Consider the following 21,995-nt stretch of genomic DNA (forward strand, 5'->3'; position numbering starts at 1 on the left):
AAAATAATTAATTTATCAACGAGGTCGCTCGGTTCATGCTATAATGATAATAATTAGAGTTTTCACGACTTGAATTATGTTTAATTTAGTTCTAATAGTTCGTGTTATAGCTCGCTTGTTAAAAAAGAATTCCATTAAAGATTGTATGATCTTAATTTTATGTTGGTCATTGCCACACATATTAAATCCTTATAGAACTATACTTCTAAACTTATACTTTGATTAAGAGTAGAAAAACCCTAATCTAAATATTTTTTGATATGCGAGTTTACTTTATAATCAAATAACTATCCTTATAAATAAATATTACGATTAAGGTTACAAGTTAATTCAATATTCACACTTAATCACATTTCTCTTCTATTCTTTCTATTTCTACATTAATAAATTCTTTTTAGTTTTTTTGGGGTTTTTTTTCACTAATAATTTTCACGTAAATAAGATCGATTCTAGCCACATGATTAACAACAAAAATTAGAAGAAAAAAATAAATAATTCAACATCATGAAAAAAGGGAAAGAGTCGAGAGTGTTAATTTCTGTTAAAACGTCGGGAGAAAATAAGCACCAAAGGGTGTTTTCATAATAAAAACGAGGAAGACTGCATCACAGCCAAGAGAAACGGCGGCTTAATATTCTTCAAAGCAACGCTTTGGAAATTGTAGTGACGGATGCATTGGCTAATGTTTATTAACTTGTCAATTAGAGACTATAAAAAAGGACCACCAAAGGTTTAAAGCTTTTTTGGAAGTTAAGGTTTAGTGAAAAAATTGAGGAAAGTAATGTTATAAATGTATTTCACGTTGGATAAGACTTTTTTTAACCACGAAAAATTAAATTTTATTAATAAAAATATTAAAATGAATCAAAATTTATAACGCACCCAAAAAGATAATTGAGGACAATAATCATAAAAAATCTCATACATAAAAATATTAAAAAAAAGATATGAAAAAAATGAAAATTCCATTGAGAATGACGTCCGACATCAAAAGAACTCAATAATCTTCATAAATTTTTTTGTCTTTGTCGAACGAGACATTTTACAAAATGATAAAAGAGTGGTGAGCGAACCAAATTATTTGCCAGACTGATTTGCTATATAATTCTGATTATATCGACAAACAATCTTTTACCAAAGAGGGGATCTGGCAATACGTGACCACCGACAAACCAATCAGAAAACAAATGTCGTGAGGGTCTTTGTGCGAACTTGAACACAACCGCAGAGGTTTGCATAAAACGTATCAAAAGTCATAAGAAACCATAAAGAACGTGCCAAAAGAGCGGAGTAAAAGCGTGCCACAATAGCGTGTCAAGGAATTGGAATAAATATACAAAAATATTACATATAATTATGTAAGGTAAGATTCCTACTTCAAATAATCAACGACATCTATATTTTCCTTTAATACATATTATTTTTCAGAATCGAACTATATATCATAAAAGAGAGTGGTTAGGATGTCACAAAAGGATCAATTATTTGATTAAAAATAGATTTAATTAAAAGATAAATTATATTTTAACCATGAGATTGTATCTTATTATCACTTTAGTACTTAGAAATTTTTGCTTCGGTTTGATTCCTTAACCTTTTAAACTTATGTCAAAATGTCAAAAAGATCAAAGATTTAAAACGTGCTTCATGTTTGAAAAAACCATGGAATTAAATTTAAAAAAAAGTTTCACTTATTAAAATGATAATAAAATACAACTTAGGGAGTTAAAATACAATTATTCAGTTAATTAATAATGATCTATTTTCCTAATAAGGCTTTGGTCTTGGGTACTTGGGCACTAATGTTTTATTTTCACCTTATGTAAACAATATGTGCATTATCTCTAAAATTTATTTTATTTTAAATCATCATATTTTATTTATAAAAAGATTCTTACGATGAAAAGGTCTTCTAAACACTTTACAAGATTTTATTATAATAATCGTATATTATACTTATAATTTTGATGGACAACATATTGGTGGTGGTCTAATTGTAGGTAGGGTCCTACAAACAAGCTTTAAATTTGTGGATTGTATTGCTGCCCATGTCAAATATAGCCTTATCAACCCTTTGATAATCCATATCTATTACATTTTAGGTTGGAAAAATTGAAAACAAAATAGATCAATAAAATCCAACAAGGACAAGACCTTGCTAATATTTGTGCATACACACACGGAACAATGTCCAAAAATATCCACGTGGCATCGAGAGGACTTGTAAAAAGTGCAAAAGACCCCCAACAACCACTTCCAAACCACATGCACATATAGAGCGATAATACTTTGGTGCAAAAGATTATATTTTAACGTAAACATCTTATGCATGGACCCTAAAACCAATTCTGTGTTTGATGTTTTCAGTTAAACACTAAAACCCCATTCACAGTTCCATATACTTGTTTTGTCCCACCAAATGATGCCCCCATTTCTAGCCCTATATAAACCCCTCTTCCCTCCCTCTCTTCTCATCAGTTCAAACTTTTAAAAACTTTTCAAAGTATAATAGTCTTCATGGAGAAGCTTGTTGCCCTTGCATTTTTCTCTGCTTGTTTCTTCACTTGTTTCCCGCCAGGGAACTTTGTGCATGGTGCTACAATATCATCATGTACCCAAACACCCTACCCTGATGTCTGCTACCATTTCATGGGACATGCTGTTAATGTTGCATCGACTCTTGCCCTCGATCAAACCCTGTTATCGTTCCGTGACCTCGCTTTCCAGGTCACCCTAGACCAAGCGGTTCAAGCTCATCGGCTCGTCTCGACCATGGACCTGAGTTCGTTCGACGAGCGAGCCAAATTAGCTTGGAATGACTGCTCGGAGCTTTACCAGGACACCATTGTCCATCTTAACCGATCAAAGAGCAGTAGCAACCCATTAGATGCTCAAACCTGGTTAAGCGCCGCAATTGCCAATCAACAAACCTGCCAAAATGGCTTCATTGACTTCAACTTGGCCTCTCATTTGCAAGCCTTACCATCCATGCTAGGCAACTTCTCCAAGTTGATTAGCAATTCACTGGCCATAAATAAGCCCACTGCTACCACCAAACAAGTAGGTAACACTAACAGACGCCTGCTTTCCCACGAATTCCCTGCTTGGCTTTCGGGAGCAGACCGGAAGCTCCTGCAGAAAACCAGTGCACCGTTAAACGCTGATATCGTGGTGGCCAAAGACGGTTCCGGCAACTTCAAGACCATATCGGAGGCAGTGGCAGCAGTTGGCAGTGGACGGAGAACCGTCATACACGTAAAAGCTGGTGTGTACAATGAAAACGTGGAGATTCCAAGGTCAGCTAAAAACATAATGTTGATTGGAGATGGGATGGATGCCACAGTTATCAGTGGTAACAAAAATGCTCAAACCGTCACAACTTTTCGTACAGCAACTGTTGGTAAGCATCAAACAACAAACTTTATTAAACATTATTAAAGCTGCGACTCTCATGCAAAATATCCGCAAGTCTTTTTTTTTTCCATTCTAAATTCAATAGTAAAAAGTAACTCAACTTTTACAATTCATTAATTGGAAATTCTTTTGTCTCCTTCTTCTCCACCTACCCCAAACCACTACTTTATACTGCATAATATGAATAAAATAATTATATTTTCTTCTTTTTATCCATATGATATCATTGGATTACTCACTGAGTTCTTCTTCTAGGTGTATCCGGCGACGGCTTCATAGCTCGTGACATAACTTTCGAGAACACCGCCGGACCCCAAAAACACCAGGCAGTGGCCCTCCGGTCCGGCTCCGATTTCTCGGTCTTTTACCGTTGCAGCTTCAAAGGTTACCAGGACACCTTATACGTCTATACTCAACGTCAGTTCTACCGTGACTGTGACATTTACGGAACGGTTGACTTTATATTCGGCGACGCCGTCGCCGTTTTACAAAACTGCAACATTTACATCCGAAGACCGATGAGCGGCCAAATGAACACCGTCACAGCACAGGCGAGAACCGACCCGAATGAGAATACGGGCATAATCATCCACAACTCTCGCGTGACGGCATCATCTGATCTGAGACCAGTTCAGGGTTCATTCAAGAGCTACTTGGGGCGGCCATGGCAGAAATATTCAAGAACTGTGTTTATGAGGAGTGGCTTGGATGGACTGATCGATGCAGAGGGTTGGCTACCGTGGAGTGGAAATTTCGCCTTGAGCAGTGTTTACTATGCCGAGCATATGAACACCGGCACCGGTGCAGGCACCGCTGGAAGAGTGAATTGGGGTGGATATCATGTTATAGGCGCCGCAGACGCCGGGAAATTCACCGTCGGAAACTTTCTCGCCGGGAATGCTTGGATTCCGGGAACCGGAGTGCCGTTCGATGCTGGACTTTGAATTTGTCGATGGGTTGACGGGTGATGCCAACATTTGGAAGATATGTAAATATAAAAGTGACCGTTCCTGTTGAAATTGTAATATAGGTTTCGTTGGTTAATTACTTGGCTTTATTGTGGATAATGCTGAAATTGTTGTATTTAGGAGGGAATGAAATAATAAATACGATGATTTGCTTTGCATTTGCTTAGTTAAATGAACTTTTATTTATAATTTCAAAAAGTACAATTATGGAGTAGTAAATAATATATTTAGAAACGAATATCGGATTAAGAATAATACAATTGGGTAAAAATTTAAAATAATGTGATTGGGTATTTACATGAATTAATGTCGGATTAAGAATACATTAAAAAGGTCGTTAGTGTTAATCGAGTTGGATGATGTTGATTGAAGCAGTCCCAGCCTCCGCCAGCTGTTTCGATAGCAGAATGCGTATGTGGACTGGGTTTCTCTATTAATATCCTTTTTGTACCTCCGTATTTATCCTTTCTTTTAGGTTTAATGTACAATTTGCCCTCAATGTTTGTCTGTCTTTTCAATTTAGTATCTAATTTTTTTTAGTCAATAGTATCTCTAAAGTATATATGAATTGTTTATTTTGCTCTCAAACCACCACTGATCGATCAAAGTATATCACATGACACTTTTTAATGAAAATTTATGATTGAATTTAGCAAACAAGTGTAACTCACATGTAGAATCTCTTCAGTTTTAGTTTTATAGGGAAAATTTGTTGAGTCCCTCGACTGTTAAAAGTTACAAAACGACCATTTGACTATTCATTATTCTCCAAACCCTTCATTTTCCATTAAAAAACTAATAGTATTATGAGATTAACGTTAACCTACTGTCTGTGATATGATAAAATTTGATACAAAAATCTTGAACGACTATCATATCACAGTCATCATGTTAAGGTCCAATTTAGACAACCGTCAATTTTTTAATGAAAAATGACAAGTTTGGAACATCATGAGCAGTCGTGTGACCATTTTGTAACGTTTAATAATTGAAAGATTTAAAAAAGTAACATTCTATAGTAGAGTGTCCATTTTATAATTTTTAATGAAAAATTGCATGTAGTTGCTTCCAGCCTGCCCGTACCACCTCCAAATGTACTCTGGAAATATTTCTCTATAAATCTCATTTTCATTGTCAATTATCTCTTAATTGTGACCAAACAACGGGATATATATAATTACTCCAATTGGACGGTTAAGCTTATCTTAGGTTGATAATGTTTTGGATCGAAATTTTCAAAATTAAAGATACTGAATAAAATTTTGATTTATGAAAACTTAGCTTAAATTAATAAAATCAAATCAAATCAAATATTACGATTAAAATCTTTTTTATTATTAAATTAAAATCAAATTATGATTATGAGAAGAAAGATTTTGATTTAAAATCTTTCTTCTCATAATCATAATTTCTCATTGGTGATAATCCTAAAGCTTTTTTACACTTTTCTTTCCACTTTTTGAAAAAGGCCACCGATTTTTGGGTGATTGACTGGTTGTTGTGAGGTTTGCATTCCAAGAATTATACGTTAACTATTCGTTTATATTAACTTATTAAATTAAATAAATAAGTATAAATAAAATTTTTATGTACATCTAATAAACAAACAAACGCAAAATATAAGTATTTGGAATATCGGTGAAGATAATGACTAAATTGAACATAAGGTGAAATATGAGGTTCAAACTATAAAGTCCAAATAACTTAAGCAGTAGTGGCATAATTTCACTAATGAGAATTTAAGCAAAGACGAATTAGATATTAACATCTACTATTGGTATTGCCTTTGCCTCCCACCCCATGTGCAAAAGAATCAGCAAACCCAATAAGAATTTCACCAAAGCAACTCTTCTCTGCTTTTTTAACGAATCTCAGGCGTGCTCTAAAAAGGAAACTTGCCACCTTACAGAACAGTTGCCTTTTCTGTGCATAATTCTCTTTAAAGTTAAAATTTAAAGAAACAAACCAGAATGCTACATAATTGAACCTGATTTACATGCTAATTACGAGTCATTAAAATCTGAAGCCTCCCCAGTTTCTACACAGAAGCAAACCCCCCGAAAAAAATTAAAATTTTGGGGAAAAAACCTAAAATAATAATTAGTGGACGAGAGAGAACTAACACCATCTAAAAATATTAAAAAGTTGAAGAGATAAAAGAAGAATTCGCGGTGGCCGGTGGGTTACACTTTCGGCGGTCGACCACGGCCTCGCTTAACTCCAGGAGTTGGAGGGTCGACGGGCGGTGTAGCTTTAGCCGTCTTAGGGGGCCGTCCGCGTGGCCTTCCGGTCCCAGGAGTGGGTTTCGGTTTAGGCGGAGCAAGTGGATCTTTGGGAGGACGACCACGAGGTCTAGGCGGAGAGACGACGGTGCCGGGTGGGAGAGGAGCCTTGGGTTTAGGAGGACGCCCGCGTCCACGCTTGGGTGGAGCATTCGGGTCAGGTCTCATGTAATTGTTCTTTAACATGACTATTTGACCGCTTTGTTTCATCTTGTTGAGGTGGTGGGAAAGTAGAGTGGTGTGAGCCGCTGGGAGATCGGAGTGAGTCGACTCGATGTGCTTCGCTATCGTTGTCTTATTCGACCCGGCTTTCTCGTCCAATGCGTCTATGGCTTCCAAAATCAGCTGCCAAGACAATTCAAAACGAAAAATAAGCTAACATAGAATGACACAGCCAAAAAAAAGGGAAACTTTAGGGCAAAACACAAGTACCTGAGTGTAATCTGGAAGTAAAGATTGTCGAGCTTGTGGGGGACCTTGAGTACCGTTAGTGACGTCAGCAGCCGCCATTGAAATTTGAAGCTCAATGTCTCTTTCTTTTGTCCGAGGGAAAGAGAGGAACTGTTGTTGTGAAGTGAGACGGAGATGAGATTATAGAGTTTAAAAGGAAAAGAAAGTGGGAGGAAGAAGGATAGGGGCTATGATCCAACGGCTGGAAAGGTTTACATCCAACGGATGTGATTTGTTACATAGGAGATCACGAGGATCGGTGACGTTGTAAGAAGCTGAAATATGATTGGAAGGTTTTAGAAGTCTGGTTTATCAACTTCGTCAATTTGAAAAAAGAAAAGCCTGTTATTTTACACGTGTCAATACTCTATTGGTTTGTTGTGTCAAAAGAATATAGCATTTGGTCGTACAATAGACCACTCACTCTCGTCTCTGTCTAGCTTTCGAATTCGAATGTTATCCAAATCGTACAAGTCAAGATCTTCAAAATGTTGGCATTTTAAGGTAAATAAATCAAATTTTAACTAATAAAATTTTAATATTTTACGATAAATAAATTTAAATATACGTATATTATACCAATGGTATTGATTTTAATAATAAATAACTTATACCGTTCAAACAAATCTCGAGTTTTAATCATTGTGTATATAAAAAATCTCTGCTGAAAGATTAACTCACTAAAATCATATATATATATGATCCGAATTATGCGAATTAGCCAAACCGGAAGGACAATCAAAAGAAAAAAAAGAATATATGTATATTATGTTCGACTAACTAAATTGCTAATCCACTGCAAAACTTCAACTCTGGACTGGGCGCTTTCCATGCGGGTCTGATCTCAAGGGGCTTGCAAGAGCTGATGTATAAGCAGAAGCAGTATTTGTATTAAAGGTTGATCCAGATGTTGGGGAATCAGATACACGACTCGTCGTTCCGGCAGTGGAAGAGAATCTGAGAGGCCTGCGGGATCGTCGGTATCTGGTACCCGGAACTCCGGGTCTGGTTGGCTCTTCGAGACTACCGGGTCTCTTCGACAGCAAAATAACAGCCCGACGCATGTCGGGCCGTAATTGCGGATCACCTTGCGTGCATAGTAGCCCTATTTGGATGCACGAAGCTACTTGTTCCAGGACTGCGGTCGAGGCCAAGACCGGGTCCATGAACTCCAAGCTTTTCCCTTTCTTGTAAAGCTTATAAGCCTGCAATAACAAGAAGACCCCACAAATGCATTTACCATGTCTGTTCTCTTAGAACAGACTTCTATATAAAGTTGAAGTTTGAATTCTTCTGCAAACTAAAACTTCTCTTTATGCTTATTGGTGGGAGCTAGATGAACAATGGTTCCTATTTCAAACAAGTGGGGTTTTTATATATATATACTTGTAAAGGTTAAATATGGCAAATTTTCCATTCGGAGATCATTGAAACCCCACATTGACAACAGAAGTACGAGGTGCATAAGACTCTGGTGCACGAGAGGTCTTACGAGACAAACATTCAAGAACGGTCGAATCGAAATATTTGTTCTTACCCAATCAAGTAGACTTTGAGCATCCATATCTAAGTTGAACGATGAGTTTCTCTGGCCACTTATCAGCTCCAGAACCACAACCCCGAAGCTGAACACGTCTGCCTTTGCTGAGAGATATCCGTTCATGACGTACTCCGGTGCCATATATCCACTGGTTTCCAAAGATAAATAGAACACTGTTAAATCAACACTTCAGGACGAAGGAATAGGCTATCATGAAATTCCCTAAAGACCTTGTCAAGATGTTAGATGACGTACTTGGTGCCGGCTACACGGGTGTTGACATGTTTGATCCTCGGGGAAGAGACGAGCCATGCCAAAATCGGCAATCTTTGGGATCCATTTATCATCAAGTAATATATTACCTGCTTTGATATCCCGGTGAATGATGCGCTTGTGCGAGTCTTCATGAAGGTAGAGTAAGCCCCGTGCCACGCCTGAAATTATTTCGTACCTCCGCGTCCAGTCAAGCTCCCATTTTCTATTTGATTCTGCATGAGAAACGAACATCACTGTCATGATTATTATCACCATAAATGCCAAATGACCGGTGTCTCAGGACACAGATCCTTTGACTTGTTGATGATAAATAATTTGACAACAAATTGCCCGGTACTAAATTTTGAGCACGCGTTCTAGAAACTAAGTTTCAGAAAAGGGAGTCCAGCAGAACTATCTTTGATCTTGATATATAAGATACATTTCGGCATGTCCATAATGGTTTTAGATTTCAGTTACAGTGAACTTAACCATTACAATCAGGTACATACTAGAACTTACCAATAAGTTAGAATTTCAGACTCCAACTTGGAGATCGCTAATTCGGGTACAGATATGGGAAGATTGGTCTTACTGGCATGAGAGGATTTATTCCCATCGAGTAACCCAATATCACATAGTTTCTAAACACAGAGCTAAAATTCTTGAAAAATAACAGCAAAGAAATTACGGCAACTTACTGAAAAGAAGCTTGTCTAGACTCTCATTGGTGATGTATTCATATACCAAAAGCTTTTCCTGACCATGAACACAGTAACCTAAAAGGTTCACAACATTGCGGTGCTGCACTCGAGCTAGCAACCTAGCCTCGTTCTCAAACTCCCTTTTACCCTGATTTGAGCTATGAGATAGTTTCTTCACTGCAATTTCCCTTCCATCATCTAGTTTCCCCTATAATTTAAGGAACAGTCGTGAAGTTAAAAAAAATCCTCACGGAGCATGTTAATCAACAAGAAAAATCAGCATTTCGAAACCAGAACCGCTTAAGAGCAACATGATTGTAAAGCTTGGTGAAACTTCCAAAACTTCATGTGCCATTTCAATTGTAAATTTGTATGCATTGCTCTTGTTGTTATTAGCATCTGAGATGAGACTAATCTAAAGGGGAAACAGCTGAATGGTTTGAAAGACATGAGTTATTAAGGGTGCGTTTGGTTTATGGAATGTAGTATTACCTCCGGGAATAGGATTGTCGGAATGTAACATTACCTAACACATTACTAGGAATGTTGCATTGTTGTGTTTGGTTCGTTTAGGAAGAATGTAAGATTACAGTGTTTGGTTAAATGAATAAAAGATTATTAGAATGTATATTTTATCAAATTGTCCTTATTATATATTTGTTTTTTAACAAGTTGAATTCTAAATATTCAAATGAAAATATTGGAATGTAAGATATGTGAAAATATATAATTTTACTATGATTAATTTATATATTTTCTTTAAAAATTTTAAATTTAAATAATTTATATAATTTTTTTACAAAATTTAAAAGATAAATAGGTTTAATGAAAGAGTTTAATTTTATTTTAACCCCTGAACTTCATATAAAATTCTAGTTATGAACTTTTTTTTTGTAAATCTAAAATAGTTTAAGGATAAATTTGTAATTTAACATTCGTACAATTTTTTTATTCAACGACAGAAGAATGATATTTTGAGAAAAAAATGTTTAAGAGCATTTTAGTCCAAAACGCCAAGGAATGACAAATACCTAAAGAAGTGGAGGAATCACATTCCCGGTAATAATCCCCCAAAATACTAATGTTGGGAATAGCTTATTACCGGGGGTTGGGAATCTTTGTAATCCAAACGGGAGAATCACATTCTGGAAAAAAATATTCCCCCGGTAATCTCACATACCCCTATCTAAACGCACCCTAAGGGCAAATGGTTTAATCTTTAGATAAAGTTGGTGTTATAATATCAGAACGATGATTATCGACAAATAAATAAACACGTTCGAAAAAGAAAAACAAAGAATACCAAGATTTATTAAAAAAACCCAGAAGGGAAAAACCACAAGCATATTAGAAGAATTTTATTAATATGAAAGAAGAAATTTATTTTAACAAAGTTTTCTATTTTTAAGCCAATTAAATTTACTATTTTCCTTATCTTTATATATTAATTAATTTATGTCACTTTGAATTCGAGTTAAACTCTATCACCTTATAATCAAAATGGGATCCTCAAGCTTATATGCAAAAATTGAAACTTTGAATACCTAAAAAAAGTAGAAAATATTTGTCCTTCAGAGAAACTTTAACTATTCAGTGAACCAAAGGGCAAACCGTTATAAAAAAAATTCCCTGTATTTTCTAGGCAACCAAACAAGAGTTTCAGCGGCGGGATCTTACCCTATAAACAGGTCCAAAACCCCCTTCACCGAGCTTGTGATGATGGTTGAAATTGTTGGTGGCAGCGACTAAAATATGGAAAGGTAAATGCTTTTGCTCTTGTTGAGCTATTTTCTGCAAGTCATCTCCATTCCGCCTATCTGATCATAGACCAAAAAGAAGAAAACCCAGAAATCACCACACATGTAGAAAGGCATCACCCTTTCCTTCTTTCTTTCCTTTTTTTGTTGTTGTAATTTTCCCATTGAAAAAAAAAAATCTGGGTTTTCCATTTTACCTTTGTCTGTGTAGAACTTGAAAGGTTTGACCAGATTTTGAAAGAGCTCCTTGGATTTGCTCATCAGGTTGGTAATTGTGGAACCGAGCAACTATAGACCATGAAATGAAAGAATTTTCTAAACCGAATTATAAGAACTAATAAGTTCCTGGGTAAAATTGGAGCTTTAACAGATGGGAAGGTAGCAAGATAGGCGGGGAAACTTCAATTCATTAAATTTTTGAGGTACGTACTTTTTCGTGTAGGCGCAAAACAGAGAAATGTACATACATTTATGAACATAACGTGTTGACTAGCTCCTTCACAGTGTTTTTATTTTCATATGAACATTAGTTCGATTAATAATAATCGAATTATTTAATTAATTACTATATAATTTTATTCATATACTTTTATCTACATTGTTGCACAATTTAATTTTTGAAAGATATTTGTAACAATAAGTCGGTTTGAAAAAAAAAATCATAGGTGGTTGGGGCATTTCTGATATCAGAAAAAATAAATGAGAAATCACTTGCTGTTTTATTATATGTGGTTTGAATAAAATTCAGAGGATTAGGGGAAATATTAAATATAAGGGTAAACTATTTAGTACTTAAACTACAAGTTTTAGTCTATTTATATCTAAATTTTAATTTTTTTTAAAAAAATCATATCTAATATTTAGTTTTCATTTCATTTTAGTACCCCGCCGTTAAAAACTTAACGTGTTTAATAACTAAACTTTTAATTTTTTTTAAAAGTTGACGTTAAATTTTGAATAGGTATTAAAACAAAACAAAAACTAAACTTTAAAATAATTTTAAAAACATTGGAAATTTAAATACTAAAACAGATAAAAACAAATAGCTTAAGTATTAAACATGTAATTAACCCTAAATATAAAAAGCCAAAGGGGATGCATTGTCATCTAACCGAGAAAACCGACCAGAACCAAGTAAAACGGTTCGGTTCGATTCGGTTCGTATTTATCTTTACGGTTCGATTCGGTTCGTATTTATCTTTTACGGTTTGATTTGTGTTGATTTAAATATTCAATTGTCTTAATTCGGTTCGATTCGGTTTTCTATATGTAACCACTTATTCCATATTGAATCGAATAATAAGTTTGAACTTCAAACTAATGTCCAACCGGTTACCCACTTACCCCTAATGACCTAATATTTAGCCCAATTAAAATAAATACAACTCATTACCAAACCAAACCGAATTAAGTGGAATCCACTTGTTCCACTTACAACAACATCTTCCTAATTGATAAAAAATTTCCATGTCTTTGATAAAAATTTAATTTATCAAAAACCGTATTACTGAACCGAAAAATTCGGTTTCACATATTTCGGTTTTTATACAATTCTATTTTGGTTTTAATTTTAAAAAATCGTTTATTGTGGTTCGGTTCAACTTTTATTAAAAATCGAACCGAATCGAATACACCCCTATTGTCATCGTCATTTATGCACGCAAAGTAAGAGTGTGTGAGGGTGACATTTTACGAATATATCCATGAACATTAAATGAAACGAGCATCAATACACTTAAAAATAAATAAACAAATAAATACAATCATAATTGTATTTATTTAAACCTGATTAATTTCATATACGTTCTTGATTAAAGAATTATTTATTTTCTTAAAACGATTGTGTTATAGTCTTGAAAACGCTTTATATTATAAAACAATATTATTTCATTTAGACAAAAATCATTTTAATCAAGAGAGGTAGATTTTTTATATTTCTTCGCGTGTTTGTAAATAAATGAGATAAATACTAAAATTAAAGTTTAATTATTTTTTTAAAATATCATTCGGAAAAAAAACGTAAAGGTCAATCTTTTTACCTTACACCCTTTTAATTTCAATGTACATGGAAGTCAATTTTGGAGATAATTTCGTTAATAAAATAATAGTATTATCTGAAATGATGTCATTTAATAGAACGTGTGGAAATTATAAGTTCACGTGAACATTATTAGTACACAATATTCAAATGGATGGTTACTAACGTAAGGACTTCAAAGTCGATTATATTGTGATTTAACGATAGTTCATACGATAAACATATGAAAAAATTTAATTAGATGACCTTTTTATTTAAAAGAATTTTTTGTGAAATTAACCGAATAAAATGATTATGGAGAACGGTAAAATTATTTCTGCTACATTGAAGACTTCTAGGCTTAAAATGGATTGGCTTTAACATCACGTATATTTTCCATATATATATATACATATTTTGAATTGAGAAGAGGCGAGACGCCTTAAGCAATTACAGTGAGCTTAACATAAGAAGAGCATGCAATATCGCGATGCAACAAAGGAAGAACAGAAGGAGGGGCTTCAGAAAATTTATGCATCTCGTAGTCATTGGGGACATCGAGCTTTGCCATGCTATCAGCAACCATATTAGCTTTGCGTGGTGTCCAAATGAACTCAACAAACCAGCTGCGAGAACACAGTCGTGCGATGGCGTGGACAAGGGGCAGTGACTCGTCAGCAGCAACATTATTCTGCAGGAGGTTGATTGCCTACAAATTATTCGATTGGACCTGCAGCAACTCCACACCATGGTGCCATGCTTCAAGTAAACCAAGATATATGCTCCACAATGTTGGATCATAAACTTGATCCATTATGGGAGCCTAAACCCAAACCCAAACTAAATTGATGTCATTTCTTACATCATTTAAGTAATGATGTCATTGCTTACATCAATTTAGTTAGGTGAGAGTTAGGTATTTGTTGAATTTGTAATGGTTTAAATTAGTTTATTTGTGTGGTGTAGGATTGTTCTTGAGTAGTATAAATACCCCTCCCCATTTTAGTTTTAAGCATCAAGAAAAATTAAGAGCTTCTAAGTGAGTGAAGCAGCAAAGTCTTATAAGAGTGAGTTGTAGTTCTTGGTTTTGAGTGAGAGTGCTCTTGTAATATTTCTTGAGTTTCAATAAAAGTTGTTTGTGTGAGTGTTTATTTCCAACAAAGTGGCATCAGAGCGAGTTGGAAAGATCAAAGGTCTCGACGAGAGGAATCCGACGCTGCCAGAATTTCTAATCTGAGTTCTGACGCACCGCCACGCACCGCCGGAAGACTGCTGTCAGAAAATCGAGTTGAGTCGAGTCAACCGAGTTGGAGCCCTTTGATCGAGTTGTCCAAGTCCCTCCCAAGGTTTTTCGGCGTTCCGGATTCATTTGTGCAATCGGATTTTACAAAATCTCATTATATTGAGAGATATGGCAAATGGTATGACACCATTCCAAGTTCCGACACTCAACAACAATAACTACGACAATTGGAGTATCAAAATGAAGGCACTTCTTGGATCACAAGATGTGTGGGATATCATAGAGAAAGGCTATAACGAGATTGTAGATGATGTTTTTTTACTACTCTTACACCAGATCAAAAGACAACTTTGAAGGATTCAAGAAAGAGAGATAAGAAGGCTCTCTACCTCATCTATCAAGCATTAGATGATGACGATTTTGAAAAGATTTCAAGTGCAAGCTCTAGCAAGGAAGCATGGGAGAAGCTGCAAACCTCTTACAAGGATCCTAGCAAGTGAAGAAGGTTCGTCTCCAAACATTAAGAGGTGAATTCGAATCCTTACACATGAAAGCATCTGAGTCTATTTCAGATTATTTCTCAAGAGTAGTAGTTGTTTCTAATCAATTAAAAAGAAACGGTGAAAAGTTAGAAGATGTGAGGATAATAGAGAAGATAATACGTTCGTTGGATCCCAAATTTGAGCACATCGTTGTGACGATTGAAGAAACTAAAGAATTGGAAGAAATGACGATCGAGCAACTCCAAGGATCATTGCAGGCATACTAAGAGAAACATAAGAAGAAGCATGAGTTTACTGAGCAACTCCTCAAGCTGTGACTCAAGGTTATGCATGAAAGCCAACGCAATGATAGAAACCAACGTAGCCAAGGCAGAGGTAGAGGTCATGGACGAGGTGGAAGTCGAGGTCATGGACGAGGTGCAAGTAGAGGTCGTGGACGAGGCTAGAATTACAACAACAACAATTCCAACAAAAACTATGAGAAAGGAGAAAGCTCAACACGAGGCTGTGGAAGAATCAATCCAAACTCAAGGCATGATAAATCTCAAGTTCGATGTTATAATTGTCAGAAGTTTGGGCATTATGCTTCAAAATGTAGAGCTCCCAACAACAAAATTGAGGAGAATGTCAATTACGTGGAGGAAAAGACAGATGACAAAGAAACTTTTCTTCTAGCACGAAAGGAAACTGATGGTGGCCAAGAAAATTTATGGTATCTTAACAGTGGTGCAAGCAGTCACATGTGTGGAATGAAAGACATGTTCGTGGAGCTAGACGAGTCAGTAAGTGGAAATGTTTCGTTTGGAGATGATTCCACAATAGCAGTGAAAGGGAGAGGTAACATTCTTATCCGTTTGAAAGATGGGAGACATCAATTTATTTCAAATGTCTACTATGTGCCTAATATGAAAAGTAACATCTTAAGTTTAGGGCAACTGGTAGAGAAAGGTTATGTTATTCATATAAATAATTATAATCTTTCTATAAAAGATGATAAGAATAACTTCAGTGCTAAAGTGCCGATGTCAAAGAATAGAATGTTCTTGATCAGCATACAAAATGATGTTGCAAAGTGCCTGAAAGCTTGCTACAAAGATGCATCATGGCTTTGGCATCTTCGATTTGGGCATCTCAATTTTAGAGGTCTAGAGCTGTTATCTAAGAAGGATATGGTGAAGGGACTACCTCGTATCAACCATCCTGATCAGCTTTGTGAAGGGTGTCTAGTCGGGAAACAATTCAAGAAAAGCTTTCCAAAGGAGTTAGAGCCAAGAGCCAAGAAGCCACTTGAGCTCATCCATACCGATGTGCGTGGACCGATCAAGCCAAGCTCTCTTGGTAACAGTAACTATTTCCTTATCTTCATTGATGATTTTTCAAGAAAAACCTGGTATATTTCTTGAAACAGAAGTCAGAAGTTTTTGAAGTCTTCAAGAAGTTCAAAGCAACATTGGAGAGAGAAAGCGGTAGAAAGATCAAAGCCATGAGATCCGATTGAGGTGGAGAATTTACTTCCAGGGAGTTTCAAGAGTTTTGTGAAGCAAATGAAATTCGTTGACCAATGACAATTCCTAGATCCCCCCAGTAAAATGGTGTGGAAGAAAGAAAAAACAGAACAATCCTCGACATGGCACGAAGCATGCTCAAAAGCAAGAAACTACCTAAGGAATTTGGGCGGAAGCAGTAGTGTGTGCAGTCTACTTGACAAACCGATCTCCAACAAGAAGTGTATGGGGAAAGACACCGCAAGAAGTATGGAGTGGAAGAAAGCCTGGCATTTCCCACTTGGGAACCCTTCGAAGTATAGCCCATGTTCACGTACCAGACGAGAGAAGAACGAAGCTTGATGATAAAAGCAATAGGTTTATCTTCATCGGCTATGATGCTAATTCGAAGGGCTACAAGTTATACAATCCAAACAATAAGAAGTTTGTGATTAGTCGAGATGTGGTCTTTAACGAATAAGGAGAATGGGATTTTAACTCTCATACAGATGACTTCAATTTCTTTCCTCAGTTTGAAGAAGATGAGCAAACAATGAGGGAACAACTAGATGAATCTCAACAAGAGCTTGCAACTCCACCCACTTCACCAACATCAACCACTCAAGGAGACTCATCACCTTCATCATCGTCAAGTGGGAGTCAAAGTGAAAGAGTTGTGCAACGCACAAGAAGCCTTAGAGATCTCTATGAGGTAACTGAACGACAAGATAATCTTACATTATTTTGTCTGTTTGCCGATTGTGAACCAGTGAGCTTTCAAGAAGCGGTACAAGAAAAGAAATGGAGAGATGCGATGGATGAAGAAATCAAGATCATCGAGAAGAATGACACATGGGAACTTACCCCACTTCCCAAGGGACATAAGGCGATAGGTGTCAAATGGGTGTACAAAACAAAGTAAAACACCAAAGGAGATATTGAAAGGCACAAGGCGAGGCTAGTTGTTAAAGGCTATAGTCAATAGGTTGGAATTGACTATGATGAGGTATTTGCTCCTGTTGCTCGATTGGAGACTATCAGACTAATCATTTCTTTGACAGATCAAAACAAGTGGAAGATACAACAGATGGATGTAAAGTATGCCTTCCTAAATAGAGTTTTTGAAGAGGAAGTTTACATTCAGCAACCATCAGGCTATGAAGTCAAAGGGCACGAAGACAAAGTGTTGAAGTTGAAGAAGGCTCTTTACGAGCTAAAACAAGCACCAAGGGCATGAAATAGCCGAATCGACAAGTACTTCCAAGAGAATGGCTTCAACAAATGTCCCTACGAGCATGTTCTATATATCAAGATCAAATATGAAGATATTTTGATCGTGTGCCTCTACGTGGACGATTTGATCTTCACCGGAAGCAACCCAAGCATGTTTAATGAATTCAAGGATGTGATGATGAAAGAATTTGAGATAAATACTAAAATTAAAAGTTTAATTATTTTTTTTAAAATATCATTCGGAAAAAACGTAAAGGTCAATCTTTTTATCTTACACCCTTTTAATTGCAATGTATATGGAAGTCAATTTTGGAGATAATTTCGTTAATAAAATAATAGTATTATCTGAAATGATGTCATTTAATAGAACGTGTGGAAATTATAAGTTCACGTGAAGATTATTAGTACACAATATTCAAATGGATGGTTAGTAACGTAAGGACTTCAAAGTCGATTATATTGTGATTTAACGATAGTTCATACGATAAATATATGAAAATTTAACGATAGTTATTGGGCACATCGAGCTTTGCTATGCTATCAACAACCATATTAGCTTTGCGTGGTGTCCAAATGAACTCAACAAACCAGCTGCGAGAACACAGTCTTGCAATGGAGTGGACAAGGGGCAGTGATTCATCAGTAGCAACATTATTCTGCAGGAGGTTGATTGCCTACAAATTATTCGATTGGACCTGCAGCAACTCCACACCATGGTGCCATGCTTTAAGTAAACCAAGATATATGCTCCACAATTCAGCTTGGAGAGGGTGGGAGATACCAATAGCTTTATGAAACCCAAAGAACCAAGATCCATCATGCGAGACTCCAACATCACCCACCGAGTTAGAACCGAAAATAGTGTGGACAGAAGCATCCGTATTAGCACAACACCATCGGTTTGGTGGGGACTGCCATTAAATTTGTACAATATGCCGAGACTTTGGAGACGGCTCAGAAGGAGAAACAGCAGCAAAATGAGAGGAGCAAGAGATGCTAACATAGAGCATGTTGTCCATAGAAGGGCATGAGTTAGAGAATACAAAAGAGTTTCGGCGCTTCCAAATTTGCCAAAGCAATGTGGGGAAGAGAACGTCCCAACGCAAAGATGAATCCGAAAGCTTAGCACAGTACGCGAGATTGGTTTGGATCCAATCACCGAGGGGAGCTTGTGAAAAAGGAATTAACAAGGTCCTCAGGCAACAGCTGGCTCTAAATAGACTTCACTGCATGACAATCATGTAAAATGTAAAGAGTAGTCTCTTCGTGAAGTCCGTAAATGGAGTAAACATGATCCGAGGCTGATCCACTGTAGAACCGTTCATAGTTTGAAGTGATACAATCCCTGAAAACTAGCCAAAGGAAAGTGTAAACACGCTGCGGGATGGGTAAGGTCCAAATTATGTTCCAGATGGAGCAAGGAGCAAAATAGAAAGCTTTAACCAGCTTTCAATAGGCATCCCGAACACGGAACCTATGCATAAAATCATGTTTCCATACACAATGTTCAGCATCGAAATCGTCACTAGGAGCTTAACAACCAAAATACGAGGAAGAACATCGCCCGGGAGCATGGATGAAGGCTTCGCCACGTCCCAATCGCCACTTTGGTCCAACAAGTGGTGAAGGTGATAGTGTGGAGGCAACTGAATCAGATATGGATCATGATTGCAAAGAGGCCCGAGAGATGGTAGCCAGTCATCAGTCCATGTGTGGATACGATTGTCATCGCCAGGTAGCCAACACAAGTGAGCACGGAAAGACGACCAAGTGTTTGACAAGGACCTCCAAAGGGTTGAATAAGTCGATCTCGAAATAAAGATATGGCATATATCAATTACTCTATATTTCTGCCACAAGGCTCGTATCCAGAAATCATTTAGACTAGAGACTAAAGAATGCCCGAGTTTCCAAATAAAAGTAATATTATGGTCAGCAGAATGATGCAAACCTAACCCCCTCTGTTAAGGGGTTGACAAAGAACAGACTAAGAGACAAGAGACATTCGCCTATTAACAGAATAAGAGCCCAAATAAATTACCGAGTGATCTTATCAATTTCATTACAAACATGTACCGGGGGCATTGTTGTGTGCATGAAGTAGATTGGAATGGTTGCTAAAATGGATTTGGCAATAGTGATTATTTTCGCGATAGAAAGGGTACGAGTAACCCAACCATTTAGTCGTACTCTCTTTTTGTCCAAAATAAAGTCATAATCAGAATAGCAGACCCTCTTGTGAAGTATCAGAACCCCCAAGTAATTGTCAAGGGTGTCTACCTGTTAATATCCCAAAAAAGAACAAATCAACCATTGAATATGGGGAGCAATATTGGGTGAAAAGTAAAGTTGAGATTTGCGGGAGTTGACACGATGGCCAGAGGAAGAATCGATTTCCGTGAGAGTCGAAACAATCAAATGGGCTTGACATAAATCAGTCTTACGATAGAGGATAAAATCATTCGCGAAAATAATATGAGAGAACGGAACACCAATATGAGTGAGGAAAAAAGGTTTATAGTGAACCGAAGAGACCAAGCTTCGAATTCAATGGCCAAGTCTTTCCATGATGAGGACGAAGAGATATGGAGAAAGAGGATCCCCTTGATGAAGTCCACGCTCCGGGTGGAAACAATTAGTAAGTGAGTCATTCCATTGAACTTGCATAGATTACACTGCATAATAGTGCGCACGAGTTCAATAGGTAGACCAATAGCAACAAGGTTATCACAATAAAACTCCACTTCACTTTATCAAAAGTTTTTTGAAGGTCAATTTTATTAGTCACCCATCATTGCTTCATATTTTTACTCTACATACGGTGAACAATCTCTTAGTTAAGAATGATGTTCTCAGTTATGGATCTTACAACAACAAAACTAGTTTGTGTGAGGTGGATTAGACGTGGAAGAATGGGCTTTAGCTTCCTGACGATGACCTTAGTAATCAATTTGTAGAGAATAGAACACAAGTTTATTAACCTAAAATCTGCCATTGTTTGAGGGACATCAATCTTAGGGATGGGAACACTAGATGTGCGGTTTATAGAGTCCTCAATAGAAGCACCATTAAAAATTGATTTAACAATGCGACAAACATCAGGTCTGACAATGTTCTATTTTTATTAGTAGAATTCAACATGTAGTCCATTGGGCCCAAAAGCCTTTAAAGGTGTCATTGTTAGATTTGTCTAGAAATTAAGTTGACAAGTTGGAAATTTCATCTTGGTTGGTGGCCAAACTTTGAACATGTGAATTTCATATTTGGTGGTTAACTTGTACACATTGGAAAATTCTTTGGTAGGTGACCAAACTTTGAACATATTGTTCTTAAAACTCAACTATAAATAGGCCTAAGTATTTCCATTAGAAATCATCCCAAAACAATTCTCTCTTCCTCTTGTATTCTTCATTCTCTCACTTTGGGAATTCTAAAGAATTCCATTTGTTGTAATATTGGCAATATAGTGAAGTTATCATCCGGTGTGGTGCCCGAGGAGTAGACGACATTCTCGTCGAACCTCGTAAATTTGGTGTATTCTCTCCTTTATTGTTTTTATTCGGTTCTTTTTCATTGTGTTTCAATATTCAATAGTTTGACGGGTTTATCCGTTGTGTAACCTTTGGTGGTTTTAATCTTGACATTTTAGGTCAATTTTAAAACTACGTTCACGTAGGAAATAACATGTTTTCCCCAACAATTGGTATCAGAGCTTCGGTTGAGGTTATCCTGATGGTTTCGTTGCTGAAAAGATACAGTTCATGATATTGAATATTGTTCGTTAGAATTAAAATGCCAAAATACGAATCAGTTGAGACATCAAGCTCTTCATTTGGACCGGTGATGAGGGTAATGTCAAATGCAAATTTCTAGGTGGAGTTGTTCGATGGATCCGATCATTTTGGTATGTGGCAAGGCGAGGTGTTAGACGTTTTATTCCAACAAGATCTAGACATCGCCATTGAGGAAGAAAAGCCCAAATATATGGAGGAGAAAGAATAGGGAACAATCAATCGTTTGGCGTGCAGCACGATTCGATCTTGTCTTTCAGGGAGCAAAAGTATGGCTACAAGAACGAGACTTCTGCAAGTAAGATATGGAAAGATTTGGAGGAAAAATTCCTGAAGAAAAGCTCTCAGAATCGT

The 21,995-nt window shown here is 36.5% G+C and overlaps 2 protein-coding genes and 1 pseudogene across 2 annotated transcripts; 1 reads left to right on the forward strand and 2 right to left on the reverse strand.

Moving 5' to 3' along the window:
- Positions 1 to 2,510: 2,510 nt before the first annotated feature.
- Positions 2,511 to 4,487, forward strand: LOC120211503 (pectinesterase-like). Its single transcript, XM_039210030.1, has 2 exons — positions 2,511 to 3,400; positions 3,670 to 4,487. Exons 1-2 carry the CDS (start codon positions 2,518 to 2,520, stop codon positions 4,356 to 4,358), a joined length of 1,572 nt encoding a protein of 523 aa, XP_039065961.1. The 5' UTR covers positions 2,511 to 2,517; the 3' UTR covers positions 4,359 to 4,487.
- Positions 4,488 to 6,377: 1,890 nt separating this feature from the next.
- Positions 6,378 to 7,245, reverse strand: LOC120211507 (HMG-Y-related protein B-like). Its single transcript, XM_039210031.1, has 2 exons — positions 7,097 to 7,245; positions 6,378 to 7,009 (listed from the first exon to the last, which is right to left on the reverse strand). The coding sequence occupies exons 1-2, from the start codon at positions 7,172 to 7,174 to the stop codon at positions 6,566 to 6,568; spliced, it is 522 nt and encodes a 173-aa protein (XP_039065962.1). The 5' UTR covers positions 7,175 to 7,245; the 3' UTR covers positions 6,378 to 6,565.
- Positions 7,246 to 7,786: 541 nt separating this feature from the next.
- On the reverse strand, positions 7,787 to 11,720 carry LOC120211505 (annotated as a pseudogene).
- Between the last annotated feature and the right edge of the window lie 10,275 nt (positions 11,721 to 21,995).

The sequence above is a fragment of the Hibiscus syriacus genome, unplaced genomic scaffold (assembly GCF_006381635.1).
Source record: "Hibiscus syriacus cultivar Baekdansim isolate YM2019G1 unplaced genomic scaffold, ASM638163v2 tig00109972_pilon, whole genome shotgun sequence".
Taxonomy (NCBI): domain Eukaryota; kingdom Viridiplantae; phylum Streptophyta; class Magnoliopsida; order Malvales; family Malvaceae; genus Hibiscus; species Hibiscus syriacus.

Excerpts from the sequence above, each read along its gene's own strand:
- LOC120211503 (XM_039210030.1), top strand. The coding sequence starts at position 2,518 with ATGGAGAAGCTTGTTGCCCTTGCATTTTTCTCTGCTTGTTTCTTCACT. Across the intron at positions 3,401-3,669 it reads TTTTCGTACAGCAACTGTTG|GTGTATCCGGCGACGGCTTC; the intron begins GTAAGCATCAAA and ends TTCTTCTTCTAG.
- LOC120211507 (XM_039210031.1), bottom strand. The coding sequence starts at position 7,174 with ATGGCGGCTGCTGACGTCACTAACGGTACTCAAGGTCCCCCACAAGCT. Across the intron at positions 7,010-7,096 it reads TACTTCCAGATTACACTCAG|CTGATTTTGGAAGCCATAGA; the intron begins GTACTTGTGTTT and ends TTGTCTTGGCAG.